This window comes from Psammomys obesus, unplaced genomic scaffold (assembly GCF_907164565.1).
Source record: "Psammomys obesus unplaced genomic scaffold, mPsaObe1.curated_primary_1811, whole genome shotgun sequence".
Lineage (NCBI taxonomy): Eukaryota > Metazoa > Chordata > Mammalia > Rodentia > Muridae > Psammomys > Psammomys obesus.
Window position 1 is genome coordinate 175,338 of NW_026596225.1, and position 17,543 is coordinate 192,880.

At 41.1% G+C, this 17,543-nt stretch overlaps 1 protein-coding gene across 1 annotated transcript in view; it reads right to left on the bottom strand.

Moving 5' to 3' along the window:
* Positions 1–5,618: 5,618 nt before the first annotated feature.
* Positions 5,619–17,543, bottom strand: part of Ccl28 (C-C motif chemokine ligand 28) — a 29,241-nt gene continuing 17,316 nt past the window's right edge. Inside the window, exons 2-4 of the mRNA XM_055595812.1 lie at positions 17,265–17,391; positions 10,303–10,378; positions 5,619–5,687 (exon numbers count right to left, since the gene is read on the bottom strand). Of these exons, the coding sequence (XP_055451787.1) occupies positions 5,619–5,687; positions 10,303–10,378; positions 17,265–17,391 (272 nt within the window). The remainder of the gene's footprint in view (positions 5,688–10,302; positions 10,379–17,264; positions 17,392–17,543) is intronic.

Sequence of the window (17,543 nt, forward strand, 5' to 3'; positions counted from 1 at the left end):
GTTACTTGTAGTTTGAGTGCATTTTGGAAAATATAGACCCCATAGTTCACATTTTTTTAACATATAAAACAAATCCACAAAAAAATAAATAAAATCCACATGTTGTAGGTAGTGTGTATGTGTTTTAAATAATAGTTGCCAATGCAACTACACTCAAGCATACCCATATTTTATAGTAGTTTTACAGATGTCATTAGTAATAGTTTGGCTTCAGTTAATATATGCCATTTACTGTGTCTTTATTAGCTCTGATTTCTCAGATAGAAATATGGAAGAATTTTCCTCATTTTGAGACTTGATTAAGGTAAATGCTGTTTCTCCTTTTATATCTGAAAACTAAGTTGAGCCCATTTTGGAATGAGAAACTATTTCTAACATTAAAGATTGTTATGTAAGTATGAAGTGGTTCACTTAATTAACGTAAGACTTGCTCTAGCATGTCCTTACAAAAAACAAGAACCTGGACTATTATCTGTGACCCATGTTGTTTGGATACCTGAAAAAAAAATCTATGCAGCCCGTAAGACTTGTTCTAACTGTGCAGGGTATGAATACAATCTTTAAAAAAAAATTTCCAGTCTACTTTGTAAATAAATTTTCCTTTATTCAGAAGAAGCAGAATACAAATCTGTATTTCCTGTATGAATAGTTTAAGAATTCAGTCCAAGGCAAGGCATTCTGTTTTCCAAATAAGAGGGAAAGAAGGAAACAGGGAGGAAGAGAAGAAAGGAGGGAGAGAGGTCAGGGAGAGAATAACTTTCTATCTCTGGGAAGAAAAGAGATTAAAAAAAAATTTCAAGGCTCTGTGGTGGTGGTGCACACCTTTAATACCAGCACTCTGGAGGCAGAGGCAGGCAAATCTCTCTGAGTTCAAGACCAGCCTGGTCTACAGAGCAAGTTCCAGGATGGCCAGGGCTACACAGAGAAACCCTGTCTCAAAAAACAAGTAATAATAACTTTAGTTCTTGGCCTTGAAACTCCTGTACCACAAAAGTGAAGAAGAGGAAGCACATGCACAGCCAAAAGTGCCTGAGAAGACAGATGAGTCAGAGGCCATATCAACTAGCTTATGCAGCTATTGAGGCAAAGAAGTGGAAATATGGGACCCTGGAGGCCAGTACACTGGAGGCCAGGATGCCGTTATAATCTGCTGGACTATGTTTCTGCTGTTAATATGTCTCCGTGATACGCCTTCACCATCAGACTGCTAAGACCTCCTCTACGAGACTGCCTTGCTTACAACCCAGACAGTCCCCACTGACCCTAACCCTGGACCTGGGCCTGGGCCACTCTGGACTAGTTCTCACTTGTTTATTCTCACAGGTTCTCTACAAGTGTAACTTGTATACAATAAATAATCCTTTTGTTGCCACAGCCAAAGAATAAAAAGAAAAAAAATAATTTCAGAAAAATTTTATAGACTTTCCTAATAAACATTCCAATATTTTGTAGCTTAGAATAACAGTAAAGTAGTATTCCTGGATGTGGGAAATGAGTAACAATTTTCTATAAAAGCAAAAATGGGAGGGAATGTGTATTGTGTAGGTTATTGTCTTAGTCTCTCTTCTGTTGCCCAAGCATAATATCTGAGACTGGGTGACTGGGTGTTTTCGTTAATATTTATTTAAAAATGATGCCACACACAAATATTATATGAAAGAGATTTATTGGATGGAGGTGGAGAGATAGAGAGGAAAAGGAAAGAGAGAGACATGGTGGGTCACACCCCTCCCACCCCCCCACCCCCCACCCCCCGAAAGAAAGGTGAAAACAGCAAGAGAGGAGAGTAAGAGACAGACAGAGTGGCAGGTTGGTCCTTTTATAGCTTGTGCTTGCTCAGCTGAACAGCACCTGCCACACACCTGGTGGGCAACACATGATGACATCATAGGTTACTAGGCAACCCAAAAGCAGACTACCTATATGTTAACAGTTTTAGTTTTATTTCCTCTTGCTGTGATAAAATACCCTGACAAAAGCAACTTAAAGAAGAAAGGTTTTATTTGGTTCACAGCTGCAGATTGTAGTTTATTACCGTGGGAAAGTCAAGGCAGCAGGACTTGAAGCGACTAGTCTTGCCCACAGTTAAGAGCAGAGACATAATGAATGCAGTCATGGTTGTACTCAGCTTACTTTCTCTGCTCTGGCTTTGCTCGGGATCCCCTGCCTAGGGAACGGTCCCACCCGCAGTTGGCATGTCTTGCCACCTCAGTTAGCTTAATCAAGACAACCCCCTTAGCCTGGTGTAATGGTGCACAGGCCTTGGAAAGCAAGGGCAGGGGGAGATACACGGAGACTTTCACATCAGCCAAGACAACAGAGGATGACCCTAAAGAGGAAAAAAATCCCCAATATGGATGCCCAGAGGATAATGCAATGTAAACAATCCCACACTGAGACTCTTTTCCCAGGCAATTTTAGGTGGTGTCAAAGTTGCACCAGGGTGACTGCTCTGAGGTAGAGGTGCTTATACATAGCCTAGCAACCTGAGCTCAGTCCCACAAGGTGGGGATCCCACAAGGTGGCAGGAGAGAACTGGGTCTTCAGAATTGTCCTCTGCCCTTCACATGCTGTGGCACAAGCAAGAAGTGAGCTGGAGCAAGCATAATCATGCACACACACCAAGTTTAAAGTTAGATAGTGTCAAGTTGACAAAACTAACTTGTTGTTTATTAATATTTAATGTTGGTTTATCTTTTAGTTAATCAGTGGTTATCAGCTGTATACCCAAATCACCACACAGAGACTAGGATTTATTTAATTAACCTAGAGCACAATTGCTGGGCAATAGTTACTCCATCCTAAGCCTCCAAGCCCACATAGTTTCCTACAATTAGTCATATCTTAGGTCTGGTTCATCCCTCCTCACGGTTCCAAGTCTTTTCCTGCCCATCTCTGCTCTCCAACCTCCCACTCGCTTCCTTCTCCTCCCCTCCAGACTAGGATGTCCCACCCTATTCTTGCCATTGCTCAGCACTGGCTGGTTGTTTCATTGGCAATACAGAGAACAAATGGTGGCATGTTTACACAAACTTGACACAGGTGATGCTTAGAATAAGCATCACAATGCAATGTCCAGATTGAAACCAGATAGTGGGGTAGAAAAATCAGCATTTGAATGAACAAGGGTAAATTGTATACATTCCGCAAGAACATTATACCAGCACTAACAATTTACTGGGTAATTTATGAGGAAGAGTGATTTACTTATTATTGTTTTAGAGGCTTAAAAGTTCAACCATAGTGCTGACATGCAGTCAGAGCATCCTTGCCTGTTAGAATGTGGCAGAGGGTATCACACAGCAAAGGAAGTACACAAGACAGCAAAATCAGGTCAGAATCACTGTTACTAGGTGACTGTTCCTGTGATAACTAACCTACTCCCTCTGTAAGAGCTTTAATCTAGTCACTTTTTATTATTCTTATTTTTATATGTATGGTTATTTTGCCTGCATGTATGTCTGTGCACCCATGTATGGCTGCTGGCCACAGAGGACAGAAGAGGTGTTAGATCCCCTGGTGCTGGAGCTGCAGATGGCTGTGAGCCACTGTGTAGGCACTGGAAATCAAATCTGAGTTCCCTGGAAGAGGAGCCAGTGCTCTTAAGTCCTGAGTCATCTTTGCAGTCTTATTAATCTAGTCTTGTCTTAAAGGTCCCACTTTTAAAATATTGTAACCACCCTGGCAGGAATGAGGATATTCTAAAGAGATACTTTCTCAAGTCTCCAACCAGAATGACTGTAAGTCTGCTGGAAACCACTTGACAGTTTAGGAAATATACAGAGAAATGGGTCAGGGTTTAGTGCTAACAAAGTTTATGGCTGGATCCCAGGTTCTACCACTTAATAGGTTTGCCTCTGAATAAATTGTTTAATCTCTCTATCCTTTGTTTTCTCCCTTTATAACATCTAGGGGAAAATTACTTTTGCTGTTATTATTTTGAGGACAAGTATAAATATTTCTAACATTTCTAGTTTGTTCTATGATCTATGATATTCAAAACAAAGGAGTAATTACTTCTATTTAGAAGGAGTTCATTTCCTGTTTCATATTTAAAAAAACAAACAAACCTGTACTGTGTCTAAAAATAAGTTTCCTGAGCATCCATCTGCTCTTCCAACAATGAAGAGCAGTCGGTACAAGCTCAGGTGTGCACACCCTTGTCTCTCAACTGGAGTGATGCACTTTGTTCCTGGTAGCATGTGAGGGGTAGTGCTCTGTCCAACTACCTGATCAGGAACTTGGACGTTAAATTCCTCCTGATTCTCACCTCCCTCCACCTCCCTTTGATGGGCTACATTGTCTCTGTATTCAACCAAATTCTCATGGTGAAATTCTAACTCCCAGTTCCTCAAGGTCTGACTTTATTTGGAAATGGGGTCATTGTAAAATGAAATTGTTGGAGTGGGTCCTAATCCACAACAGATGGTGGCTGGTGTCTCTATAGAAAAGGGGAAGTTGGGGTACAAAAGCTGACTCTTAGAACAGACAACACAGAGATGTGCTGGGCTGGCTGTATGCTTCCTTGTGGCAGTGATGATTTGGAGGCACAGTGGTGAGAGAGCTGTGAGTTCTGTGAGCCACATCCCTCCAGCCCTTTGGAGTACAAATAATGCACCAAGGCTAGACCATGTAAAGCATTTCCTGGGCCACCCTGTGCTCTGATGTTCCCAGAGCAGGTTTCTCGGCCTTTTGGCAGCAGTATCCAAACTGCTATAACAAATGTGACTTGACTGAAGACATATCCCACCGGGACATCTCCTGACCAGTAGCTTCCATGTAGGAGACCAAGACCAACAGTATGCTCCACTGGATGGACTGGTTGCTCACAACCAACACTGCTCACTCATTATACATTCAGAATCAGACTGCAGTCATCTTCACCTGGAACACCAGGAGCACAGACATATGTGCCTGGCTGGTAGTGGCAGGTGGTGGAGAAAGTTATATCTTTACTGGGTGTGTTTTTACGAAGTGTTAGAGACACAAAATCTCCAGGAATTCTGAGTCCCCAAAGCTGTCTAGGGATTTGGTCTTACCTAGTTCAAAAGCAAGGTGATGAACACAAGATCTCTGAAAACCTCCTGTCTCTGACCTTAAGACTTATAAAGGTCTCTAGTGATTTTGTCATTCCTTACTGGATAATCTCCCTATCTTAAGGTCAGCTGATCTGTGACTTTAGTTATTGCAGCAAAATACTTTTATTGTAATACCTTGGTTATGGTTAATATGTTTGAGATGTTGGTATGTGTCTACCAGGGTGAGAAATATTGGGGTCACCTTAAACATGCTTCAGTTAAACTGGCTTTCTATTTTAAAAATCTGCTTTAGATTTAAGGCTGGTTGTTTATAATTGGAGAAGAGATACTTGTTTTTTCTCTGCTCAAGGGACATCTGGCAACATCTGGAGACATTTGGATGACACCTAGTCTGTCACTGAGCCAAAGGTGCTGCTCAAATGGAAGAATGCAACCTCCCCACAGTGGCTATGAACTCAGTTATCTATACTCTTAGAACTATGAACAGCTTCCCACATACAAATGGAGAATTCCCTGTAGTCTTTTTGACCAGCCCTGAGACTTCAAGTGAGTGACTCACCAAAACAAGAAAGAAAGGATCTATATAAGAAGAGTCCCTGAGCAAAGAATGATCCAGCCCAAGTTGTCAGAACTGTCAGGACTGGGAACCTGTAATAGAGAAAGCATGAAGACATTGTTATACTATGAAACTGTAGTATCCAATCTCTTATGTATAAATAAGTGTTCAAGTATAGCTCGCAGAGTATGGAAGGAGAATCAGAAAAAGAGGAAGGGTCAGTGCACTAATGGATGGGAGGGAGTTATACCAGTCAAGGTTTACAAATAATAGCAAAGAAACTGGAGGGTTAGGATGAGGAGAGAGAAAGGAAGAGACATAGGCATAATAGGAGGCATAGATGGTTGCCTAAGATGCACAAACAAATGGCACTTTGAGCACTTCATCTGAAATTATGGTACTAACTCCCTAAAAGAACTAAAATTTGCTGGGCGCAGTGACACACGTCTGTGATCCCAGCACTCAGGGAGGCAGAGGCAGGCAGATCTCTGGGAGTTTGAGGCCAGCCTGGTCTACAAAGTGAGTCCAGGACAACTAGGGCTACACAGAGAAACCCTGTCTCAAACAAACAAACAAATGAACAAAAACAAAAGAAAGAACTAAAACTTCTAAACAAACCTCAAAGACATTAATCAAGGAATTAAGTCTTGAAATAAGAAGAACAGAATGCAAAAAATTGAGTTGCTCCTTTATTAAAAAAAAGACAAATCAATTTATAATAAAATGTAAATTTTGTTTTTTAATAAAGGGTAGAAATACTTCTCCTCCCTTGCTTACAGTTAACATGGTTGACTTGTTTAAAGTGACAGCACTCGCAATACCATAATGTCCATAGTATAGCAAGAGTGATAATACTTCACTAAGCACACAAGATAGTCTCTAAGAGGTTTTTTTATAATCTCTTTAATTATTTACATTACAATAAAATCCTTGCATTGATACCCTCTCTTTCTGTAACAAATACTTGAGACAAATCAGCGTAAAAAGCAGAAAGGTTCATTTTGGCTCACAGTCTTAGAAGTTTCAGTCCTTGATCAGTCGGACCTCCACTACTTCTGGGCCTGTGGCAGAATATTGTGGTGGAAATATAAGATCAAAGAGACATCTTAATTCCTGGTGGTATGAAACAAAGAAAGCTCACACCATCAGTGACCTAAGCTGGTTCCACTAGACTCCAAATTCCAGATTTTCCACTGCTTCCCAGGAGCACCACAGTCTGAAGAACAAGCCTTTAGAACATAGGCCTTTGAGGACACCTACCCAAACCATAACAACCAGCTTTTAAAATATATCATACAAAATACTGATATTGATAGCAACTCCAAACTGTATCAAATTATGGATGATATGAGTTACAAGAAGAAATAAAATAAAAATATATGATTCAAATGACTGGTTGAAAGGCTCAGAAATCAATGTTTTAGTTTTTATTTTAACTTTTCAACATGGCTATTGGGACTAATTTAAAACTTGTAACTTATTTTGATTTTTTACACCATTGAATATTACTACAATTTTAAATTCAGTGTTGCCTTCTTCAGCATTTAGACCTGCACTTTGGTCTAGGTGATGATGGTGATACAGTAATTGCCTTTCAAAGAACAGAAGAATGCTGTACTTCTAGACAAAAATCTGATGATAGGTTCAAAAAATGGACCTGACGAAAAAGATTTCTCAGCTCAAAGACTGTAATATCTTGGAGTTTCTTCCACTTTGAGAGTATATGAAAGTGCATCCAATCAGGTTGAGGCCTGTTTTGGTCTGTGAAAGTGGCTTTGGCCAATAATCATCACACACAGTGCTGGTGGCAGATGTTTTCATGCTATAAACCAGCATGTGTCCCCTCACCATTTGGGTACAGCAGAGACAGAGTTCCATTATATTCTCACCTCCATGTCCACGAATCTCTGTCCAACACTGAGGCTGCAAGAACTGGCAAGCATCCAGCAATCTGGACACAGCTTGTCTCTGCCTCTTACTTTCGCAAGGCATTTGACCTCTATGAGCCTCCACTTTCCTTATCCATGAAGTAGAACTACCAAACAAAGCTGCAGGATTGCCGAAGAACCTACAGAAACTGCATGCTACATCAGTTTCTATGAGGGGCACTGGGCAAAGGCATTGGGGATATTTTAACTGACATCAGGTTTAGCACTTTTTTGTGTCCCCTTTGTACCTCCGAGTAACTCTTTAATACCACTACCTGAAACTGCCCAAGACACCAAGGACAGCCTGAAAAACTGACCCCATCCTAATGCTCGTCATGGCAAATGAGCTTTTACCACGTGTCTAAGCTTCTCCAGGGTGAATCAACTCATAAAACATGGAGAATGTAGATTAGAAGTTTTTTAAAAAATGGCTTCTAGAGAGTTAAGAGAGGTGGTACATGCCTTTAATCTCAGCATTCAGGAAGCAGAGCCAGGTGGATCTCTTTGAGTTTGAGACCAGCCTGGTTAACCTACTTAAGCTGGTTCTGGGCCAGTCTCTCTCTCTCTCTCTCCCTCTCCCTCTCCCTCCCTCTCCCTCTCTCCCTCTCCCTCCCTCCCCTTCTCTCCCTCTCTCTCCCTCCCCCTCTCTCCCCCTCTCTCCCTTTCTCCCTCTCTCTCTCTCTCTCTCTCTCTCTCTCTCTCACACACACACACACAAAGAGAGAGAAGAGAGGAGAGGACTTCTGTTAAGAACAAAATTACCCACCAGTCCAGGGTCTGTATTTAGAATGCGGCGGTTGCTTTGAGAACCACAGAAGAGAAATGTTTCTGGGCAGTGAGGCAGTTTCTTTTTCAGCGTTAGAGTTTACAACATGATTATAGCCACTCAAACCTCTAAGTGCAACTTGGCTTACACTTTCCTACTTAAAAAAAAAAAAAATGGTGTTACACAACCACAAAGGAAAAAAAAAAGTATAAAAATCTTCATAGGAAGCTTGAAACAGAAAAGACTGGCTCTGATCAGGAAGGCCAATCAGACAAACCTGGAATGTGAAACCAATTCCAACCTTTACTCTTTTTAAAAGTCTATGCTATGGAATAATGGAAGAAAGGGAAGAAAGAAAAAGCCTGAGAGACTTTTTTATATTGAAAATATTAAAGCAACATAAAAACAAAAGGCAATATATGAGCTGGACTGAAAATTTTAGAAAATGTGTTTCCTCTTGGGGATACCAAGTGATAATTCTAGAAATAAATCAGGACTGAAGTACTGCTATGGTTTAAATACATTCTCCAGACAGTTATGTATTAGAACTTGGTTCTTAAGTCTATTGGCATTTGGAGGCAGAGCTTTGGATGTAGTTAGGGTTAAATGAGGCTGCAAGGGTGCAGTCTCCCTGATGTTCTTAGTGGCTTTATGAGAAAGGGAAGAGGATCTGAGTTGGCGCACAGAGCTATCTTGCCATATTCAGACCTCTGTCACATTCAGGTAGACTGAGAAGGTCCTCACCAGATGCCAACCAGACATGCCAAGTTCTTAGGCTTTCTCATCTCAGTAACCTGAGCCAAATAAACTTGCATTCTTTAGGCGTTACCTAATCAGAAATGTGTTTTAGTAACAAGAAATTAACTAAGACAAAGGCCATTATGTTGCAACTTTTCAAATGGCTTAGTGAAGAAATTCTTATATGTATGTATTGTGCGCACACACACACACACACACACACACACACTGATTATATCCATATTATCCCTTTAAATGTATATATAAGAATGAATTTTATATTTTCAATTAGTTTTTAAGTTAAGCATATTACTGGTTGCTTGTGCATAGTCTTGTTTGTATGAAAGGGTTAGACTAACTGTGTAACCTGCATGTCTTCTAAAGCCTATAGCTTTGAGTTTTAGGTTCAAGTTAAGCTAAAGCCTCTTAGTACCTTCCAGAGAATGGAGGATGTGACCCTATCTGTGAGGACAGATATAAAAAAAGGCAAACAAGCAATGACCTTCACTCAGAAAAAAAAAAAAAAAGGACCAGACCCTTGTCTTTGAGATAGCATTTCTTAGCAACGAACCCAGACTTCTTCTGAGTAGCTTTTGACCTGCAGCCAAAAGTCCGCAGCCCCTAATCTTCAAGGCTGAACCCCCACCTTAAATTGCAGCTGCATCCACACTTGGCAGGACTGGCCAAGCTTGAGCACCTAAGACTAACCAATTATCTTACTTTATAGCTTCCTCATCCAATCCTAAATTGCCAAGACTGCAACTTCAAATCTCCCACAATTTTTCTTTTAAAAACCTAAAGGCCTTTGTCTCCGGGTGCCACTCTTTGCTGACCGGCAGGGGTGACCCCATGGCGCAATGGTTAATAAACCTCTTGCTTTTGCAATGAGTCTTGGTCTGGGGGAGTTTCTGGGAAGGGCGCGGTCTTGAACTCCTGCGCTGTGAGACCCCAGGTCTTACATGTATGCTTTTGGTGCTAGGAATTGAACCGACATATGCCACCCGACTGCTTTACCACTGAATTTATACCCTTAGATGTAATTATCCATTAACAAAATAAAATACTATTGGGTGTCAATAAGGAAGATTCAGTTGACAGATTTATAACTAACTATGGGCCAGTTCCCTTGAGTTATCACTGTAGGTTCATGAATGTATTCTAACGAGGAGTTTTGTGGCCATGTGGTCCATGCTTTCCCAGAGTGTGTCCTTTTCTGTCCTTCCTGCTGTGCTGTTTTTTATTTTGGCAGAGGTTTGCTTTGGCACTCTTCTTTACCTCTGAGGCTCTCATCCACTGCTTCAAAGTATGATTGTGAGGGCTGATGCAGATTCTTCTGCGTTTAACATGAAGGCTGCAAAGAAAAAGAAGAAAAAAGAGCTTTATAGAAATTACAAACATAAGCTAGGTGTGGTGGTGCATGCCTTTAATCCCAGAACTCAGGAGGCAGAGGCAGGTGGATCTCTAAGTTCAAGGCCAGACTGGTTTACAGTGAGTTCCAGGACAGCAGGGCTACATGGAGCAACCCTGCCTGAAAAGACAAAAAAAAAAAAAAAAAAAAAAAAAAAGAATTATGAATATATCAAAGAACTAGTGACTTGTAGGTAGCCTAGCCTTCACTTTTGGACATTGCATTCACAGGGACTTCAAGTTGAACACCAAGAGGAGAAATCCTTACTTTACAGACATTGCTGTCCGTTTGTCCTCAGCTGTCCGCAGAAAGTATCTAAACTGAGGATGAGAGAAAGGGGAAACTGGATGAAGAGGAAGAGAAGGAGAAAGAGAAGGGAAAAAATGAGAAAGAAAGGAGGGAAACAGAAAACAATAATAACTGACCTAGGTAAAATAATTCTCTTCCCTGTTCAAACTTCATCCAGTAAAATCAGTTCATCCTTACTGCCCTTCTCAGGCACATCTTTGTCCAGACCCCCTTCTTCCCTCTGAGTCTGCACTCAGGTTATGCCTTTTTTGGGTACTTAATTTCCCATGGCTTTAGTTTGAGTACTTAATTTGTTTCTCCTACTGAAGAAACGTTGCATCTTGATAGAGGGATAATCTAGATATAATTTTGAAAAGCCCTTTTATATGGTAGGGACTTATTAACTCATTACAGATATAAAGTCAAATTTGGCCAGTAGAAAAATTGACTAAAATATTTTATTGTATGATAAAATTTAACATAGTGTAGTTCTAAATCACAATTCAGAATTTGTTTCCACTTTTCTATGAAGTAGTGCTCACAATTTGGGGTTATTAGACTTTCTTATTATAAAAAAAATTATGTGACTTTTAACTGTCCATTAGATGTCAGGCAGATCTGATGGAATGTGGCAAATCCTGCTGTATCTACATGTCTAATGTAGCTATGTCCTGATAAATTGAAACCCTGAAGCGTGGTATTCACAGGGAGATGAAGGAAGGGGCAGGGAATAGGCTGCCATCTCTCTTAGGAGAAATCATTATGAGATAATGTGTGGAACCCACAGAGGAAGCTGATGTGGAAAGGTTTGGGTGGGCTTTATCATAGGAAAGCCAGACTGTGGAGAAAATCAATTGAAAGGAGTAAACACCCTAATAGAAGACAGTGTACTCTCTAATAAATCTCCTTACATGGAGACGGCTTCAGAATCAATGCTGATTCTCAGCAGCCAGTTTCTTTCTTTCTTTCTTTCTTTCTTTCTTTCTTTCTTTCTTTCTTTCTTTCTTTCTTTCTTTCTTTTTTTCTTGTAGGAGAAAATCTGCCTGTAGCACTGCTAGATTGGGGAAAAAAAAAAACCAAAAAAACTAGTTGCCGCTCCTTCCTTCCTCCATGTCCAAAGGAGAGAAGCATGCATACACAGAAAGAAGCCATAGAAGGTGGTAACTGAGTGGGTGCTAAAGCCACAGGCAGCCAAGCTTGTGGAAGCCTATCCTATGGCCATCCTTGTAGGACATACCTTTGAATGCAATTTCTATGATGGTGCTTAGAATCCTCATGTGTAGAATGTACTGAACCTCAGTTTGTATCCTATTGCTCTTTCATTTGTGATTAAAAGATGAGGCAACATTGAGAAAAGAAATAGCATCCACATCTCCCAAACTCCCTTAGACACCCCCGGGTTCATAATCCCCAATAGGCACAAGCTCACCTCCAGGGAGGGTACTTAAAAATAGTCCAATAGACAGGGCATGGTGACCAATGCTTTTAATCCCAGTACTTGAGAGGCAAAAGCAGGAGGATCTCTATAGGTTCAAGGCCAGTGCGGGCTACACAGTGAGTTCCAGGACAGCCAGGGTTATGTAGAAAGACTGTCTCAAAAAAAACAAAACCAGGGCTGGAGAGATAGCTCAGTGGTTAAGAGCTCTGTCTGTTCTTCCAAAGGACCCAGGTTCAATTCCCAGCACCCACATGGCAGCTCACCTTCACACATAAAATAAAAATTAAATAAATTATATTAAAAAAAAAAACAAAAACAACAAAAAGTAGTCCAATGGCCATGGCCCTGCTGTCCTGCTATGCTGGCTATACCTGGGTTTGTTCCCTAAAGTTTGTTTCTTCCCCTCTTCTTCTAACCTCCTGAATGACTTCACTGGGGAAAACAGATTTTTCCATCCAAGAGATAATGTCTATGACGTGCAGGGAACCTCAGCCCTGCCAACAATAGCAGCTTTTCATTGTATCTCTGGAAGCTCCTTGATGCAGTCACTGTAGAGGGTGTAAACAAGTAAACTGCTGTCTCGAGCATCAGAAAAGCACAATGATCATTTATAGGGTCACATACAAAGGCAGAAAATGGAGGGGAGAGTCTAATAAGTTTATCGATATTTAATTATATTAATATTAATCGTAGCTTCTAGCATATGACGCTTGGGAGTTACATTTGATATACAAGGAATGTTACCTGTATCTTAAACACTGCTCTCACATCTTAAAGCCTTTACATACCATCATGGTTAGATGACTACAGTTTGGACAAATACAGGTATGCTCCATAGTAAAATCATTTGAAAATAATACTTCTTATATTGAGTGTTAGAAAACATAACAGAGGATCTGTAATTTATCGCTAAAAGTACAAAATCTAATTTTGAAACCAAATCACAACTGCCCTGTACTTTTCAACCTATCAGCACAGAGTTCAAGTTACAGATTTGCACTCTAATAAATTAAATATGTCTATTTCCTAATTCCTCTCTAATTAAAAGCTTGTACTTTAAAAAACTAAATATTAATCCTTTAATCACATTTTTCCTTATCAAAGTGTGAATGTTATGTTTTGAGCCTGGAATGTTCCTTGAAGGCTAATGTTTCCAATCCCTGCTCCCTGCTGTGGTCCTATTTGGGGTGCTGTGGGACATTTGGGAGGTAAGGACTTGCTGGTGGAAATGTTTGCTAGCAACTAACTTTGAAAGTTATAGTCCAGCAACTGGTTCTGGCCTCACTCTCTGCTTCCTAGTCCACCATGATGTGAAAAGCTTCTGCTACACACAGTCTTCCACCATGAACTCTGCCACTGACTTCCACCATGGACTGGACCACTTAGAAACCATCAGCTGAATAAATCTTTCCTCAGTCACATTGTTTCTGTCAGGTGTTTTGGTCAGGGAAGTAGAAAAGTAACAAATACAGAAGGTTTACACCATTTCTTGTTACTATACCTTTTAGATGTCTGACATTCACTAACCATACCGCCTCCCCCCAAACTGAAACCCTATTTATTACCAATGGTGTTCTTTGGTAATCCCAAGAAGCTGTCTCTTAAATACCTATGGAAACTTTTTCTAATCGTACCTGAGACTTCCTTGTAAATCTTTTTAAAAAATATTTATGGGGGCTGGAGAGATGGCTCAGTGGTTAAGAGCACTGTCTGCTCTTCCAAAGGACCCAGGTTCAATTCCCAGCACCCACATGGCAGCTCACAACTGTCTGTACCTCGAATTCCAAGGGATCTGACACCTTCACACTAATGCACATAAAATAAAGTTAAATAAATTATTTTTAAAAATATTTATTTATTTAGTGTGTATGAGTGCTCTATGTCAGACCCCAGTATAGATGGTTGTGAGCCACCATGTGGTTGCTGGGAATTGAGCTCTGGACCTCTGGAAGAGCAGAGGTCTTAACCACTAGAGCCATCTCTCTAGCCCCCTTGCCAATCTTCTATGCCTCCTTTAGGCTGAAATGACAGCTATGCATTTCAGTGATGTGGAAGGACTTGAGTTGAACAGTGGAAGTTTAGGTTTCTCGGAGCAGCCAGAAGAGGCTCGGTCAATTTCATTCAGTAGTATAGCTGCAATGCAGACATCAGGATGACAAAAGTTGCTATCAACTCTCTGAATTTCTGGCTCTCCAACTATTGCCAATGATATTTACTAAGATCAAATTAAATCTTGGTAGAATTTCAATTGAGTATACCATATTAGTCTTACAGGACTATTTAAAGGACAGATTTAGGGGAAGTTCATGGTTTCAGAAGGTTTAGTCTGTGAGCAATTGGCTCTGAGCATTTGGTGAGAACATGACAGTGGGAGAATGTGGTAGAAGGAGTTCTTCACGTTGTGAACAACAGGACACAGGGCATCCAACACCGATGGGAAAGAAGGGAGTGGGGGCAAAGTCACATCCCTAGTGACCTACTCTCTCCCACCAGGCCATATCCTCAGCGCCCCCCCCCCCAGTTTATCGAACCTCCCAGAATAGTGCCACTAGCTGCAGAGCAGTCATTCAATAATTAGCCTGTAGGACTGCCAAAGATTACACTGGCTCCAGTCACTAAGCCATCCAAGCTGAAGGATCCAGGGGAGCGTGAACTGAGGAAATGCTGGGAGAGTTCTCCACCCTCTGTTTTCTTCTACAGACATTCAAGATTATTTAATCTTGGACAAATAATTCTTTGCTCCTCAGCATCTGACCCCAAGCATAGTTTTAAAACTTAATTAGACCTTTGAATTTTTTTTAGAATCTCATAAAGCCCATGGTTCAGACCTTCTCCTTAGAAACATGCTTACAGGTTTACACATAAAAATGTAAAGGAATTCACAGCCCCCTAATCTGAGGGTTGCAGTAGAAGTTTTGGTTTCTTAAAAAACATAGTTATGTTATATAAACAGGTTTTTGTTTTAAATTCCAAGTGTGGGATATGGGACTCCCTTATTTTGTCCACAGCTGATAATTGCCTCTCCCTCAGAGAGGGTTGTGCTCTTTGCCAGCTGCAGTTATTGGAATTCTGAGGACTCGGAGAGGGTATAAATGCAAGAGCCCAGGGAGAGAGAAGGATGGTTCAAGGGATGTTCTGAGAGGGGAGTGGGGAATCTTTGAGGAGATGGTTGGAGGAGAAAGAAGGCTGCTTGTTTGTCCTGCTGTGTTTGCCAGTTGCTGTTGCTGGGCTGCTAGCTATCCTGACAACTGAGACTGGTGTTTCCCCAAGAACCTAATGACCCTAATCAGCTGGAACTAAGTCTAAAGAGGTCTACATCCTCTTTCGCTTTTAACCTTCTTTCTCTCCTACCTAGGGTTGGGGAGTTGGAAGGGAAGTTGAGGCTTAAAGAATCCCAAATAAAGTAGAGTTTAAAAGAACAGCACCTACAGAACGTTGTTTGTCACTGAATAGCTCTGCCATTTTAAGAACCCTTTGTCTTGGATCAGGGTTTCTCGATTTCCATAGTGAGTAGGTGTCTATGAAAAGATGCTGAAAACTCATCAGCATTCATTATCTCATTTTTTCTAATAAAATAGCAATAACTGGGCATATGACACACAGTAAACAATGTATTTCCCATTTCCCTTGGGAAAAAAAAGTATATGCGTGTGTGTGCGTGTGCATGTGTGTGTGCGTGCGTGCGTGCGTGCGTGCGTGTGTGTGTGTGTGTGTGTGTGTGTAATCCTAAAAGTGATTCAAACTACCATAAAAAAGTATTCTATGGGCCAGTAGAACCCAGCTGGTTAAAAAGTCTCTTAGAGATGCCAGAGGACCAGAGACCATTGAATCTCTGCTGTATCCTTGTTCATGGAATAGTTTCTTGGTACATCATCTCTGACTAATAGATACTTGTCAAATTTGTTAATAGAATGAAATCTTGGGTGTCTCAGGAGCTCGGACATAAACAACGGTGTATTTTATAATCCAAAGGAAAGAATGCCAAATGGCTCACCAGCATCACCCAGATGCGTCAGAAGTGTTAATCCCAGCATGCCAGGGAGAGAACTCACATTTGGCATGATAGAGTTTAAGAGTATAAAATTTTTCTTTGTTGAGATAGACCATCACTATGTGACCCAGGCTGACCTTGATCTGGTGATCCATCTGCCTTACCCTCCTAAAATCGAGGATTGAAGGCATACTTGACCTTGGAAGAACGTGTTATGGTGAGCTCCAATCTCTCTTTTCAATGATCTTGGAATATGTATAGTGTTCTTAAACAAGTCATCTGTGTGAGAATCCCATCTCTGCTATTTGCTAGCAATACTGTAGCAGGTGAACTTGTAAATTTTTTTTGAGACAGGGTTTCTCTGTGTAGCCCTGTCTGCCCTAGAACTAACTCTGTAGACTAGCATGGCTCAGAGCTTCCTGCCTCTTCCTCTTGCTGGGATTAAAGGTGTGCTTCACCACTGCCCAGCTGAACTGTATAATCTTATCCACTGGTTTTTTCTGCATGATAGGAAGATAGACGATGCTTTCCCGTCACGTTGGTGTTGGACTGCAGAACTGACTCTGGGGTGGAGTAGAAGAGGTAGGAGGACCAGGAGGTTCACCATGAACCATCATTCCCCCAGAATCTAATGCAGCTAAGAGCATTTGCAGGTGGATTGCATTCAGTCCTGTGACAAGTTCAGACACTGCCACATAAATTCCTTTTGAATTTAGAGAGTAAATGTGTCAGCAAACATCTCCTGATTGGGGAAAGTTATTGTTTAACACTGTGACCTATGAGAGTGCTGTTTCTGATTGCTGTTCTTTTCATACAGAACCTCCTTGTTTATCTTAGTAAAGTCATTAAGTGATTTCTGGTAACTGAGGACATTTAACCCCAACACAGTACTGTTGGGAGGGTGAAGAGTGTGCGTAGGACTCAGGGCATTCCAGTACAGAGAGATTGTGTGTTTACTCCAGGTAGCCTGGTGCTCAATGGACAGAAAAGTTACTTTTCCTACCCTTGTTCAAATGAAGTGTGGGTTGCGTGTCAGGAAAAACATTCCAGGCTATTGCTTGTTAGCCAAAGGGATAATCAACATTCAGTTTTTCTTGCTGAGGAGCACTCACATGACAGCAGCCAAGTCACAGTCCCCGTCAGCTCTCTGGATGCTGCATGAATTCACTCTTTCCAGAAGCCTTCTGGAAATATGATGAGAGACTTCAGTGCAACAGCTGGAAGCTATGGGAAGTATGGCTACAAGAAAGGGAAGAATTAACGTCATAGTCTGTAGAATACCAACTTGGCCTCATCTTCAAGATTCGAGAGACACAGATTGTAAATCATGAGAGCAGGCAAGGACAGGACATGCATCTACCCTCTAGAACTTAAAGCTGTCTTATGAGAGT